Source organism: Polyergus mexicanus, unplaced genomic scaffold, assembly GCF_030449975.1.
Source record: "Polyergus mexicanus isolate NDT 795.1 unplaced genomic scaffold, iyPolMexi1.0 SCAF_2, whole genome shotgun sequence".
NCBI lineage: Eukaryota > Metazoa > Arthropoda > Insecta > Hymenoptera > Formicidae > Polyergus > Polyergus mexicanus.
Genome location: NW_027223322.1, coordinates 2,396,975 through 2,412,098, shown reverse-complemented (window position 1 = coordinate 2,412,098; position 15,124 = coordinate 2,396,975). Strand labels below are relative to the sequence as shown.

The 15,124-nt window shown below is 37.5% G+C and overlaps 2 protein-coding genes across 5 annotated transcripts in view; both read left to right on the top strand.

Moving 5' to 3' along the window:
* The window catches only part of LOC138944139 (CCR4-NOT transcription complex subunit 6-like), a 383,005-nt gene extending 369,968 nt beyond the window's left edge, over positions 1-13,037 (top strand). The window contains exon 6 of the mRNA XM_070315063.1: positions 13,015-13,037. The gene's annotated coding sequence lies outside the window, so the exon portion shown is untranslated. The remainder of the gene's footprint in view (positions 1-13,014) is intronic.
* Twin (CCR4-NOT transcription complex subunit 6-like twin) overlaps positions 1-15,124 on the top strand; it is a 219,388-nt gene that overhangs the window by 139,584 nt on the left and 64,680 nt on the right. Inside the window, exon 1 of one of the 4 annotated variants that reach the window (XM_070314962.1) lies at positions 13,056-13,130. The exons of the other annotated variants lie outside the window; for them this stretch is intronic. Within the exon in view, the coding sequence (XP_070171063.1) occupies positions 13,094-13,130 (37 nt within the window). The 5' untranslated portion in view covers positions 13,056-13,093. Of the gene's footprint in view, positions 1-13,055; positions 13,131-15,124 lie in introns of those variants that run through there. 4 annotated transcript variants of the gene reach the window in all.

Genomic DNA, 15,124 nt, shown 5'->3' with positions numbered 1-15,124 from the left:
TTCTACGCTCGTTAGGGATGTCCGATGCGTACAGCACCGACCCATGAACCTCGATGGTTTTATAGCTAAGTAAAAACGGCGGAAACACGGGGATGCGAACAGGATATTATAAAAGGGTACAGAAGGAGAGTCGTCCCTCCTCTAAAAGGTCTATACAGCCGGGAACGTTTCACGGACGCGAAATGGCGAGGAGGACATTGAATAGGATGATCGCCATTACGAGCGTGTACGAACCGTCGTGTCGTTTCGCGACGATGACATTCTTTCTCCCTTTGCGTGAAGAGAGCACGTTGCTCTTTATGATCGCGGCAGGCTTGTATTTGCTGAACGTCCTTCCGTCATTTTATCCCCGTGCGCTTCATAAAGCACGAAGATCACGTGCAAATCGTCCAACTGCGTCCGACGACGCTTTTTCCCGTCCTTTCGACGATGGTCGTCGCGTTAACGACTCACCTCTCTTCGCCATGTTTTCTCTCTCTTTTTTTTTCAGAATATCACCTTTTTCTTAAAAATAAATAATTATTATATCGTTTAATAAGATTACACATTTCCGTGAATTGAGAAAGAATTGATCGAAGATTGAAATAATAGACAGTAACGATAGGTTGTTTTCATTCAGACTTGGTGGTCAAATGCGACGTAAAAATGTATTTTATAGTAGTGCGTTTCCCATCATGACAACGAAGTAAAGTTACATGGTTGGTCGCCGGGCGAAAACGCGAGATCTACGTGAGCGGACTACCAAGTTGTCTCGTATGTTTGCTCTTTGCCCATCTCTCTCTCTCTCTCTTTCCTTCTCTGTCTCCCTCGCCGCCCATTAATTAAGTATCACTTCTTGGAAGAGCAACGGCATCGTCGACTGGCCTCGACGCGGCAGCTAAGAATAATAATCAGAGGAGAATAATAACACCGGATCGAGACTGCGCGCACGATAACGCACTCTCTTGCTTCGCATGCAATTGCGACGTATTACCCGATGAACCGCAATGCGGAATAATTATCGTGCCAGATCGCGTAATCACATATGCGACGCGGATGCCGATACGATGGAACGAACGTCGTGATCTTGAATGATCGCGAGAAACGCTTGTCTTGTTAATCGGAACAGGAACATTTAAAAGTAAGAAATATTGAGTATATATAATATTTTATTTTTTTATTTTTACGAAATTAAATCCCTTATCTTTCTTTTTTCGTTAAAAAATTTTGAGAATTCATAGTTTGGTCCAAATTAAGAAATTAATTTGATCAATTTTGAATATATCTTTAATTTTTCATGACATAGAGGTATATTAATACAGTCTAAAATAATTACGATTCTACGTATAAAGTTTTTAGCTTCAATTGTGAGCTACAATTTACGATTAAATACGTTTTAAACTTTATCTTGCTATTTTTAACTTTATATCTTGCGATGTATAAAAAAAAAAAAAAAAAAAACAAGACGAATATTACCCGGCGTGTTACACTTCGCGACAATTACATTCGTCTCATTAATTTTAGCAATATTCGTGCTCCCTAGTTTTGAAAGTTCTTTTGTTATCTGAGATACTTATTCTCGACATTATACATTGTTGTAACACGACGGGAATCGTAAAGCGATCATTCGAGAATGCACCAAAGACATGAAACAAACTGTAGCGAAAACATGTGTTCCCTAAGGGCTTACCATCTTTTTCTCCCTCTTCTCATCTACCTCTCATACTTTCCCGGTCGTTATGCAAATGACACGCATACGATAGAAAAACGAAGAAAAAAAGAAGCTTTCCTTTGACTCCTCCTTCAGCCGGGGAACGCTCATTAGATAGGTACGCGAAGTATTCTAAATATCTCTTCCTAAGATTCTTCGACTAACTCCACTCCTTCTTCTTTTTCTCTCTTCATCTTTGAGGTGTAGCAAAATCGTTTCTAAACAATGGATTTTTCAGTTTCTTTCCCTTTTTTTTCCTTCAAGAAATTTATATACGTTTTAAGAGTTCTGATAAAGTTATTTTACTCTCTCTTTTTTATCATATATCAATTTCTTATTCATCAAATAAGAAATATATAAATGAACTGTTTTTATTCACTGTTTGAATTGAGGATGAAAAAAAAAATTTTGTATTATTTGATTTAATTTAATTAAATTTGTTATTGAAAATTGTGAATATTAAGTGAAAAAGAAAGAGTAGGCAAATCAAATGTTGCATTATTAGATTAAAAAGTGTCGTACCATGGGATATAGAAAGAGAAATTTATAAATAATGCAAATCACAAAAAACTTTTTTGAATAGCTAAATAACTAAAATTGATTTTTTATATAAATCTGATATTATAAAAACTTTTATTTTTTTCCGACATCACTCTCACTATTCTTCGTCCCATCCGGATCTCGCTTATCCCCTGGCTTTTCCGGCATGTTCTCGCTTTCGATTTTACCGACCCGTTAGCTCGTCGCTGACCGGTACTCGCAATTATCCGCGTCACGCGTTAGACGCGTTATAACGATGAACACGCATGGTAGCGAAGTGGTAGACGAAGAGAAAGAGAGAGAGGGAGTTAGGGGGGGGGGGGGAGTATGTGGGATGTAAAGTGGATCTTGGTAGACGTGTCTAGATGGATAGATCCAGGTTGCACGCTCGACGAGGTCTCTTCCACGAAATCGTTAGCGTATGCCGAGATATTTGCCAACAAAGTGAGGCTTCTATCGAGTCTCTCGATTCGCGCGAGACGATCCGAATCGATACAGATCGATTTGTACATTCCGTACATTTTGTATATTTTTTTCTCTTCCTCCATCCAGATGTTATTCTTGCATAGCTCTTTTGCTGACGGATGGCGAATACAATTTTCGCCAAGCATGATTAAACTATCGGGGATATGATGCAGCAGCCGCGATTGTAGCCCAACTTTGTTGTACACGTATTGTAATTAGTATGATGCCATATTCTATATGATAGAATTCTTGTCTACGATATTTTATAACGACCTGTTATTACATTAACAAAGCTCAAGAAAGCCCGGTAAACCTAGTGATGTTCCTGAAATATCGCGCTTCATCGAGAAATAAACTCGTAAAACGTGTTCGCGTAACTTTGTTTGTATTTTTAATTTTTCTATTTCTTAATTAAATATGTAATAGATAATAATACCAGAATAGAGCTTTCACACATATTATTAAGATGAATCGGAGACATATGATCTTAAGAAAAAATGCATGTAGTACCTCTCTTGTCAATTGTAAATTAGCGTTATAGAAATGCCGGATAGGGTTTAACGATCTCGTAGAAAATGGCGCGCGGGAGAGATCTTGACGATATTTGGTTTCCGTTGCCGTGTTCCAGTCCGCAGAAACGATTGCGAGGCCAATTAGACGAGAACGCAAAACATCGATGCAATGTTACATATTTATGCCTATAGGATCGCCTTGCGCGCCCTATAGCTCTATACACGGGGGCCGTTTCCTTCTGCGCGTTCCGTGTAATCCGATATGCAGATGCGCACGCGAATCGCCCGAGATGGCGCGGGACACGCGGAATTGCAGTGATTTATGGGAAGGTCACGGCACCGTAAATGAGTGAAAACCTTGGAAACGCCAGAGGACGCCGTAGACTTTCGACAAGAGAGATCACGATTGCAGAATCGCAACTTCTCGCGGCGATATTCGCGCGAAAACAGATAGAGGAACACAGTCCATGTATCATTAAAAAATATTACGTTATACTACAAAATAATACATATATAAATATATTTGTTTTTTAGAAATTGAAAGAGAGAGAGACGATTTTTAAAAATTCCATAAAAGAGACTAGAAGATTACATAAGACTTTATAAAGACCCAAAAGTTTATTTTAAAGAGAGAGAAAAAGATGTATTATAAACTTCTCGTAATACGCAGGCGCGAGATGCGTCGCGACGCCGCCTCGGGCGATGTAAAAGTGAAAATTACAATGAAAGCTGTCTTTCGACGCGGAACACAATGGATTGCACGATGGTTTGCGAAACGTATTTCGGTGCCGAAGTAAATCACGGCCGGCCGGCCGGCCGGTCGGTCGTGGGTAAAAATAAGCGATGACGAATGGAGCGGCGGACAACCCGTAATCCAGAAACAATGTGCCGAATGAATAAAAATGAGATAATAGCAGGCGGGCCCTGGTTGTGGCGGCTCTCTCAACGAAGGGAGAGAGGCGAACCCGGGGTGTCGGATGCACTCGATGCATTCGGTGGAGATGCGCTATCTCCTTCCACTCCCTCCCTTTTCCCTTCTCCTTTCTTTCTTGATGCACTCGATCGTTTCCGTTCTTCCTTTTGCATATATATATATATATATATATATATATATAGGGTGTATCAAAAATCAATCGCTTTTTCCCAAACACAGATTCTTTCGTGAATATAAAATCGAAATTTCCATAAAGAATATTTTATGCATTTCTCTTGGCGACAAAATCTCGTATATAATTTAGAAAATTTAAAGATTTATTTTAAATGCAGATAATATGAAAAAAGAAAAGATGTATTTTATAAAATATTTAGAACATATATATACCAATATATATTTGTTATAGAGATATAATCTTAAATTTAATGATATATTGTTAAAAAATTGAAAATTAGAAGAGAAAGAGAAAAAAAGAGAAAATTCCCATTAAAAAAGATATCTTCCTTTTTTTTTTTTATAAGATTCTTCGAAGAATTTTTTTTTACTTGAGTGCAAGAAAGCAGTAATGGCAAGATACCCGTGTATTCGCACATACGGTCTCTCGTTTTTTACCGATTGTAGATATGAAAACATACAGCTCGGAGCGGGCATTACTTATAATTTCATACTCCATTGTGAAGAAACGCGGCAGTTGGAAAAGGATAGCCGCTTTTTGCAAGATCAAACAAAACTTGTAGCTCTCGTCCCGGGCAGAATTGCATGCGCGCATGTATGCTTTGTAAACGGAATCGACGCGATCCCCCCCCCTACCCCTAAATATATATATATATACTATTTCTCTTCCACGCACATCCTCAAAATTTATTTGGGTCAAAAGAAACGAACGCGCCGGATTATTTTTCGCGTCCGCGAAAACGCGAGGGCGTTTCTCTCGATCGGATGCGATATTGGCTTTTGATGAAAATACACATTTTCGCAACTATTGATACAGTTCGCGGAATAAGCTCAATTTAGATTCCAATTTGGTCTATTTACGCTGCAAGGCAAATGGGATTCGGACGATTTTGACGTTTGATATAAATTTTCTGATAAATGTTTAAAGATTATAAGAGAGTCTATCGAATTGAAAAATAAAATACTTTTTAATATACATAATGTATAAAATTTTTATTTAAACAGACAAATAAAGTTTTTTTTTAAAATATATATGTTCTGATAATAAAATTAAGATGAAAAATTGCAAAAGATATTGACAAGCAAACAATGACAAGGATAAAGATAAAAAAAATTTATTTCTTATTTTATATAGTTTATCAAAGCTGAATCTCGGCCACCATGCGGGCGTGCGCAATTACTTAAAGCGTCATTGTTAATCTCCTGTTTCAAATGTTTTGTAATTTTTTATTCGATTAAAACTATATATTTTTTAACAAAGAAAACATTATTTGTCTATTCGTTTAAATAAAAATTTTACACGATGTTACAAGAAGTGCAACTTTTTGATTCGCTAGAACCCTACGAACTCTTAATACGATTTGAGTATATAAAAATATATGCGTATTCTCTAATTATATACAAATAATATGTAATAATTTATGAAATGTTACAAATTCTTTTTATACGTATAATTGCATTGCATAGTTTGGGTTTGCAAAAGCCACTAATCAAGATTTCCGGCTCTATCGGATCTACCTCTCGCGTATCTTTCTTCGCATTACGCGTTTGTTTCAGTGTTTTTGCGATGCTAATGTAATCCCGGCGTTAATCAAAGTCCAAATTAATGTTAGTATCGGATCGGAACGAGTGCTCGCGCGTGTGTTACTTGTTTCACTCGGGGATAATAACGAAAACGCGCGCTCTCTTGCGCTTTTTTACAAGTGCGCGCTCGTCGTTTCTCGTCGTCTCTCATCGCCGGACGACCGTGCACTGTGATGCAAATGTAATCCGGACACTGATATGGGAATTTCACGGATGGTATCGGAAATTCAAATTTATTCCGCCGTCTACTCCGCTTCGTCGTTGATAGAGGTGCGTGTATGCCGATTCGCGTTTGCGCGATGGTTAGTTGCGCAACCTGCAGAATGCGAAACTTTGCGTGCAGGTCGCGGAAATCACATCTGTTCCATAACAAAGTTGCATATCTTGCATACCGGACCGCGACTATAACGTATCTGACATTTGGATAGGCAGTGCGTTAAATTAAAATTTCTGCCGCGAAAGATTTTCATCGCGAGATTTGCCCAGATAGATTACGAATACGAGGTATCAGTAATAATATAATATAGGATGATTCATACACATTTCGTTTAAAAAAATTTCAAGACACATGTAACACTTCAACAAATAATTTATCTAAACAATTTTATTTTAGCAAATATAAATTAGAATTCACAAAAAATGTCTAAAAATGTTTATATTCGAAAATTATTACATAGAGTCTTTGATCATGTTCGAGTACACGCAATCTTCAATTTGATACGGGATAGAAGAATGAAATCGGAGCGGCGCGACCTGTTTGGCCTTCGCGATGATGATCGTGCCACGCCATTGGCGGATCTGGCATCATGAATGCATCGGGCAGGTGATTACCTCTTTGTGAGATTACCACTCGACGCGTCTGTCCACCACCGGGTGTGCAAATGTGCATACCGTGCGCGGATCAATTGCGCCTCCGCTCGCCCGCTCCCTCGCTCGCGTTACCCGCCAGCTAGAGAATTAGCCGCGTACCGAACGATGGACGAGAGGCGCTCGAGCAATGAGCATAACTATGCGGAGTGGCCGAACCGTTAGCCATTTTTGCGGTTCCGCACGATGCCCGCCGCGAGTGGTCCGCCGATCGGCAAAATTGCAACCGCGATGCACTGTTTGCACAAGCATCCGTCCCGCGAATCGCGCATGGGTCGTCGAAACGCCACTAAATGACGAGCCTTGGCGCTAATTTTACCGCAACTGTCGCGTACAGTCCGCGACATCGTCATCGTTGGCAGATGTTTTTAACGTCGTCCGATTTCGAAATGGTTGACTATATGATCGCGCTATGATGGCGCAACAATTTTTGTACTTTGTACAAGTGCTAAATACAATAATACATTTTTTATGTCTGCAAATAAATGGAATAATTAAGTCTAAGCTGAGAAAAATATTAAAATAATGCAGTAGCGTGATTTTAATTTATCTTGCGATAAAAAAATATTTAATTAATCTTTCGAAAGTATAAATTCAAATTTTTACACTTTGTCACATATTTCTCTTAAATTTTAAGGGTTTTAAATATACATCTTTTTAATTTTATCGTATATGATCTTACGCAACTGAAAAGATATTTCTCTTTATTACATTGTCTCTCATGATATTATTTTGCCGTATAAGCTTCACAAAGCTTCAATCGCCATATCGAATTGCGACGTATGAAATTTATTAGCGCTACGATTCGCCAAGTTCTTTGTGACGGACTTTTCTGAAATTTCACTGCTGTGTCGAAGAGAGCCTCTTAATGAGAAGGATTTTCCGACTATATTGTTCAGACTGTATTGTACCGGCTCCAATTACGTTTCCTACGCGGAAACGCGGCTTTCCGCAGCCGTGTCGCGAAACTCGACTTGTGACAGATGGAGTTTTAATCCGAGCCGAATGTGTCTCGCAGAGACGAAAAAAAATTGAATCCCAGAGGCAAGCGTTCGTTAATATTTCGTAGAGCGAGACGCCAAGCCGACTTGTTTGCTTTAGATGAAAAGAGAAACGCACGTGCCACGAGCGTCTTCCACGAGACATTGTGATTTTCATTATACAACGCTTTCCGAATACATCGAGTACGTAATTAGCGTAACGTATCTCTATTACTGCATTATGCATTTAAATACAAATATCTAGATACATATATTTCTTTCTCTCTCTCCTTTTTCTTTACGCAAGATATATATTTCCTAAACATGCTACATATTATTATATCTAATTTGAAATTACATACTTATTCCTTAGCATTTTCCTAAGTATGTATCGGGTCCAATTAATCTTAAGCATCGCAGTCTCATGTTTTCGTTTAGTCTTATTTTCATAGAATTCATCATTTTCTGCATTAATTTTTCTGCAACCATCTCTTTATCATACTTAATTTATTCTGCAATGTAGATTTCTTCTCTTAATTTAGAAATATGAAAAAGGAAAATAAATTTAAATTACACGGTAGGAATTATTCTTTAAATCAAAATAGGAAGCGCTCGCTTTCCTACAAAAACTATTTTAAGGAAATACAAACGGAGTGGTGCACGCATTGCGCGGATCTATACGGTCGTTACCAGAAAGGCGACAGCTATCTGTATCCTGTATCACGAATCATGACACAAACGACATAACAAAGTATATCCGCATGGCAAATAATAAAGCATGGCAACCATTATATCCCGCGAACAATAACGTCTCATACAAATATAGTGATGCGTATGTGGACGGGGAAGTGCATCAATTGCAATAAATACATCTGGGAGTGCCGACCCGTTCCTTCTTCCTTTTCTTCTTCATATCTTAACTGCACGTTACGCATAAACGCGTTTTCGCCGATACACGTTGCTTTATTTTTTCGTATGAATGCGAGAGGTTCTTTCGCGCTTGAATTATTCGCGATGTATTCAGATGGCATTAAATGTATTCGGTAAAGCAAACGAATGTTGCTTCAATGATTAGTTTGTGTTACATCATTTATCGATGTATTCGAAATTTTTAATAGTATTTATCTAAAATGTAATCTGGGATATACAGATTGCATGAAAATAGAATACAGGAAAAATATTATTTAATAAAATTTTAAATTTAATTAAAAAATTTTAATAAAATAAAAATTTATAAAAATATTATTTATAAATGTTATTTTCCTACCTGACTTAATTTTTAATAGATTTTTTTTTATAACTCTTTGGAATTTTTTATTGCAACTATTCATCAGATATGTGGCGTGCAACAATGGAAAATTTACATTGCGTGTAATGCAATTGCGTGCGCCGAGAAATGGATTGTGCATAATCTCGTTGCAATACGAATATGGAATAATTTTGTTCTACCGTGAGAAAAAGGCATACGTAAATCGCAGTAGAGTTTTTGATCAAGATTTTATGTATATTGCTTGTTATGTCACATGTAGTATACATAATCGCCCAAATTCCCTTTCTAACGAGTTTTCTAAAGAAAGCGAAAGTTACCGATAAAAAATATCTTCTAAGCTAAGAGATAATTAAAGGGAGAAAAAGAGTAAAATAATGATTAATAAAAAATAATAATTAAAAACGAATAAATAGAGTAAAGATTAGAATAATGCTACAATAAATGCATGAATATAGCTATATCGTAAATAAGTATTATAATAAAATTAATTTTTCTACGAAAAATAAATATTTTTCCCTAAGCACAAAATGCATTTAAGGCATTACTATTCTTGCTATTCTTGCTCTATGCTTTTTTAATGGGAAGAAATTTTCTACATTAACGAAGTGCAAGTCCCAAACCGGGGATTTAACTCGCAAAATCCAAATGGAATTTTTTGCAGCGAGCGTCGCGACGCAGCATACATCATTTATTATCTTTCCGAGCGTATTGCAGTTTGCACGTTTGAAGTTTTAATTCCGAGCGTAGCGTCGAGACAGGACAGGTTACGCTAAAGTATTCCTTCTCCTTACATCTCCTTGGATTTCATCTTTTTTCCGCCGCAGCTCAAATTTGCATTCTTCCGATCTTATCACATCGTAGACCACCATTTAATTTGCCCTCGGATTCTCCTTCCTCCAGAAATGTCACGAGAGTGCATTACTGCAGCGTGACGTATTCATTTCTCGACGACGACGACGCGATTCGAAAGTATCCTCGGATTCGTGGAAAAGTACACCTCGTTTCTCACGCCCCGTCGTCAACGAGATGCATCGCGCGGCGCAGCTTCCCGATAATAGAATCGTTTGTTACACGGTTTCTCTCGCAGAGGATTCACGAGTGAAAAAACACACTAAACTTTACCCGGGAATCATATCGAAAAGAGAACAGCACTTTGATTTATAAATTTTGAAAAAAGTAAGAATATTGATACATTCCCTTTTTACATAATTGAAATTGAATAATTACTTTTAATCTAAATTAAAAATAATATTATATAAAACATTATAATATATATTGTAAATGGATTCTATTGTAACGTGTATTACAAATTGTTTGGTAGATTTAGAATCGATTTTTCTCAAACATCGAAAACATCGAGATATTAAGTCTTTAGCAGTAATTAATAATTGAAAAATAAAGGCTATAATTTTGCAAAGATTTCGAATAGAAGTCGAGCATGTAATGTAACAACAAAATACTTACATGTAAAGAAAAAGATCGACTCACCACATACGCGATTTATTATCCGCGACGATGGATGCTTTTGAAAACCGAATGGACTTTGCGAATTTGTCATCTACTTGCTAGATTGTCCAGGTGGACTGTCATTTTTATTATTATCTTTCGCGCTATTTTCCGCTTGCTCGCTAGTAAGGAACAATATTTTCCCGAGTCGCTTGTTCCGGGGTCTTCCCATCAATTTCAAGTACATCGCCTAAGTAAACTTTGATGTTGATAAGACTGCGCGAACGCCAACAGAGTGAACAGAGTAAACCCATTACTGGTACATTGAATGAACTTACATTATCGTAAGAAACATGTTATCATCGAATAAGAGTAAGGGAATACCTTCGTAAACGCAAGAATCTCGATATAAACGATTGTAATGTTGGAATAATCAAAGTAACGTTTAAATACAAGATTGAGAGATATTTATCGTTAAATTTAATAATAAATTAATCACGAACATATATTTTAAAATATCAATTATTATATTGTATAATATTTAAAAAATTACGCGCTTTTTTAAGCTATATACGATGCGCAACGTAATATGTTTCATACATACGCGGTGCAGACACTTTTTCAATTCTAAGTTCGATTCAGTTTTCATTCAATGACGTCTTTGCTATTCACTCCCAGCATTATCGTGGTTCAAGCAAAGGGCAGGAACTTACTCGCGTGTTATAGTAACGGGACGCGGCATATTCAGGGATTTCCCCGAGGAGGATGCTCGTAATACTATTACATCGTAAAATTTCAAGAGCCACCGATCCGAGGCGAGATGAAAGCGCGGTCGTGTGCGTCCGGACGATTTCTTGAAGAACGATCTGCTGTCCACGTATGAATGGTGCAACAGCGGCTTAAAAAAAAAAAAAAAAGAATGAACTAGAAATGTTTCTTATATTACGTTACACGCTTACAAAACTTATGAATGAAACAGTAAATTTACCAGTCTTTCTGATTTCGGATATTTAAAAAATATCCCATCACGTTTCTCTTTTATTTAGTTTATCTCGAAATATCTGTATTTAAAGAGACACTCGACGATTCCGGAACATTTTGTAAAGTGACGAATTTCCGCGGCGGACACGTAACGTGAGTAGTTTCCTCTCCGCGTCCGAGGAATCGAATCTCTTAAAGATTCGCTCAGAGCCACCCTTTACGTAAAAGCTTTTTGGTTTAAAAAGCAAGAGCGAGAGAGAAAGAGAGAAAGAAAGAATCAGAGGCTTTGCCAGAGCTCCATATAAGAGATTAAAGAAGAAGTAAACTCGAAAGATTCACAGTCTCGACTTGCCATCCCTTTGGCGAAATAAATTTCTAAGCGGTTACAGGTTGCTTGAGCTCGCCGTTTCTGTATTCGTTTCTCAGGCGAATCGTTTGCCGTGTCATCCTTGCGCAGGACACTCTCTTCTCTCTTTCCCGCTTTTATTCCACATTCCCTCACTCTCTTTCAAGACTGAGAAGATTTCCAAGATTCTCGTGAAAGTTTATCGACCATTGACTAGCCTCCGGGTATTTCATGGAGAAGAAGAAGAAGAAGAAGAAGAGTGCATCTTGCCTCGCAAATCGAATCGATCGTATCGACTTGGAGCGAGTCCGAATCAGTTGGGCGCTAGTTAATGGCATGCCGATGTAATTCATCGATCGGCCATCGATACGTTCAGGCATACAAACGTACAGTGTGTCCCGCCAATACGGCGTCAATCTCTAATGATTCTCGGACTTTTCAGACAATTTAGAATCCTTATTCGAAAGGCAGAATCGATTGAATTCAAATATCCCTTTATTCATATTCACTAACGTTAATATAATATTATCTAATAAAGTGTGAAATATATATGAGAAATATGAGAAATTTTGAAAAATGTAGGAAAATTAACTATTTTTCATGAATATATTATATTGGCTTGAACGGGAAGTTTGTTCCGTTTTTTACTAAGAGATGAAGATCGAAAAAACGGCACGAATTTTCCATTCAACCTAATACAATAACTTTGATCTCATTTGAAAGATAATTTAACTCTCTACAACTTTTGTTTCGGTACTTTTTGTTAAAAGACGCGTACTTTCCCCGATATTTGTAAACATGTAAAAAATAACCGTGATTTTAGAGCTTTTTGGGCGCTAACTTTTTAAAGAAGCATTTTTCGACCCATGTTTATGGGAAACTTTTTGTTCGATATTAAATTATCTTTCAAATGAGATCAAAATGATTGTAGTTGGCTCCATAGGTTTTGAAATAAATCAGCTAATAAACAATTTCAAATGTACCGAAAAGTGTTTTTTCGGCTATTGATGGTTATTCGAAAACCTATAGAACAAACTATTGGGTTGAACGAAAAGTTTGTTCCGTTTTTTACTAACGATAAGAGACGAAGACCGAAAAAAAGGCACGAACTTTTCGTTCAATCTAATATACATATTAAAATATCTACAAGTTTTTGATGGAAAAGCACTATTCGTCCGTATCTACACTTTATAAAAATAAACGTTACCTTTTTTTTTTTTTCCAGGTATGTATACTCTCCCAAAGTAATAGCTATTTATCGGAGGTGAAAGAGATCGATTTCGCTATGGAAATAATCGCTGTTCATGCTTTACATAGACGATTTTCACAACAGCATCTTTGGTAAGAATATCATAATTAGAATATTCTTTAGCGTTGATGTGATATCGAATGGAAGTGGCGGAAAACTCTGTGTGTATCTATAATTCTCGTCGTATTAGTGCAGTCTCGGCACGGCTGTCGCGACCAATATACATGATCGGACTCTCGACTTACGAGCTGAGTATCGATCTCTCGCGATGTTTTCCCTTTTATTGACGCGTTAACCGGTTGTCGTGCACTCTCTACAGAAGAGAAGTGAAGTAAGGAAGGGGAACAACCTCGACATTCTGGATTCGTTCCCTTAATCGTTCCGAATAACTCTCCGCCTTTATCTCGTTATGTTAATCTCTCGCAGATACATATCTCTCATTCCTTTGCGCGCCGTAAACCCTCCACTTAAATTCTGTAAAGTTCAGCGATTTTATTGTCTCCGATTTCGGATTTACAACTCGCTTCGAGTTCTTATCTAAATTGAGGAAATTTTCGATAAATATCCGAAAACTTTCATGGTTCTACTTGGAGCATCTTTTTTGTTTGGAAACAAATATCTCGTTACATGGTAATCTTTTCTCGATTTCACATTATTCACTCAGCAGAGATACGCGGAATCTTTTGGATGATGTAATAAAAAATATCATTATAAATAGTAGTAAAATGTAAAGAATATAATCTTGGACACACACGCAGTGCAAAGTAGCGCAGTTTGATCCATTCTGTTAGAAATCTTTTATGATTTTAATAAACTTTTTTTTTTTAATCAGATATCCACGTACTCATTTAACGGCTTAACAAAATTTATGGTATTTGTCGAGAATGTTGAAATAGGAAATAAAAAATATATACAGAAGGTATATATAGAGAAAATAATTTTTATCTCGCTCAAGTCTTATACGTCTTATATCTCTTGAAAAGGCGGAATAAAAGAATTCATTTATTTATCTACTCGCCGTAGTCGCGGTCAATCAACTGCAATGGCTTTTACATTTTTCAAAAGACTCCGGTCATTACAGTGGACGACGGGGGTATCTTCGCGTGTTCGCTCGCTTCCGATATTCCTCTTTTATTGCTCGTGTCCATGGAAAATGTTCCGCGAATGGTAAACGTTCTCTGTGCATCGATCCCGTGGGGCAGCGACGTATCCGGCAAAGCCCGTTCATGGACATGGCTGTACCGACGTTACAGCAACGATACCCTTACAATCAACACGGCTCGGTCGTTCGAGACGAATGACAATCGCGCGCGTGCGACCGATTCCGGTATTCACGGGGCCCGGATAATTTCTCTCGTTTCTCTCTCCCCTCTCTCCACCCCTTTCTATCTCTCCCGACAATATCAAGTCACCGTGAATTGCGCCATGAATCTCCGTGGCAACATTTATACGCGCGGCGGCAACTCTCGTGTAACTCTCGCAGATTTAGTGCGTTCGTCGTCGGACACACCTGACCGGAGCTGCCGGACAGCGTATCGGCGTATCGCGACCGGTTACCGCCAACAACATATCGTCCGGTCGATTCCGGTCGGCTTTAGCCCTATCGGCGAATGAGAAGAGCGAGACTAATTTGGAAAGTATTGGTAAAATCGATACGGGCAACCGATCGCATAGTGAACCATTTTATCGGATAGGACAAATTTATTTATATAAATATTTTTTAGCATTTTTACGCAAGTTCAAATTCCTTTCAAAAAGTGACGTCCATATATTGTAAAACACACGCGTAAAAAAAAAAAAAAATAATAATAAAGACCAAATATTTTTTTTTTTTTTACAAAAAACAAAAATTTACCGCGAAATTTACTAACTCCGGAAACATTGAAAATGAATTGAGCTTTTTTATTTAAACATAGTGTCATTTAAAATCGCGCGTAACTTTTACTACGGTAATGGTATTTTTTACAAAATTCATGATCTTTCCCTCTCGCTATATATACGCAGGTCGACACAGACCGTAGAGTCTCGACTCGTCGATCGCGTTCGACCAGCAGCGTCGGACTCTAATTAAAAGTACGTCACGGAT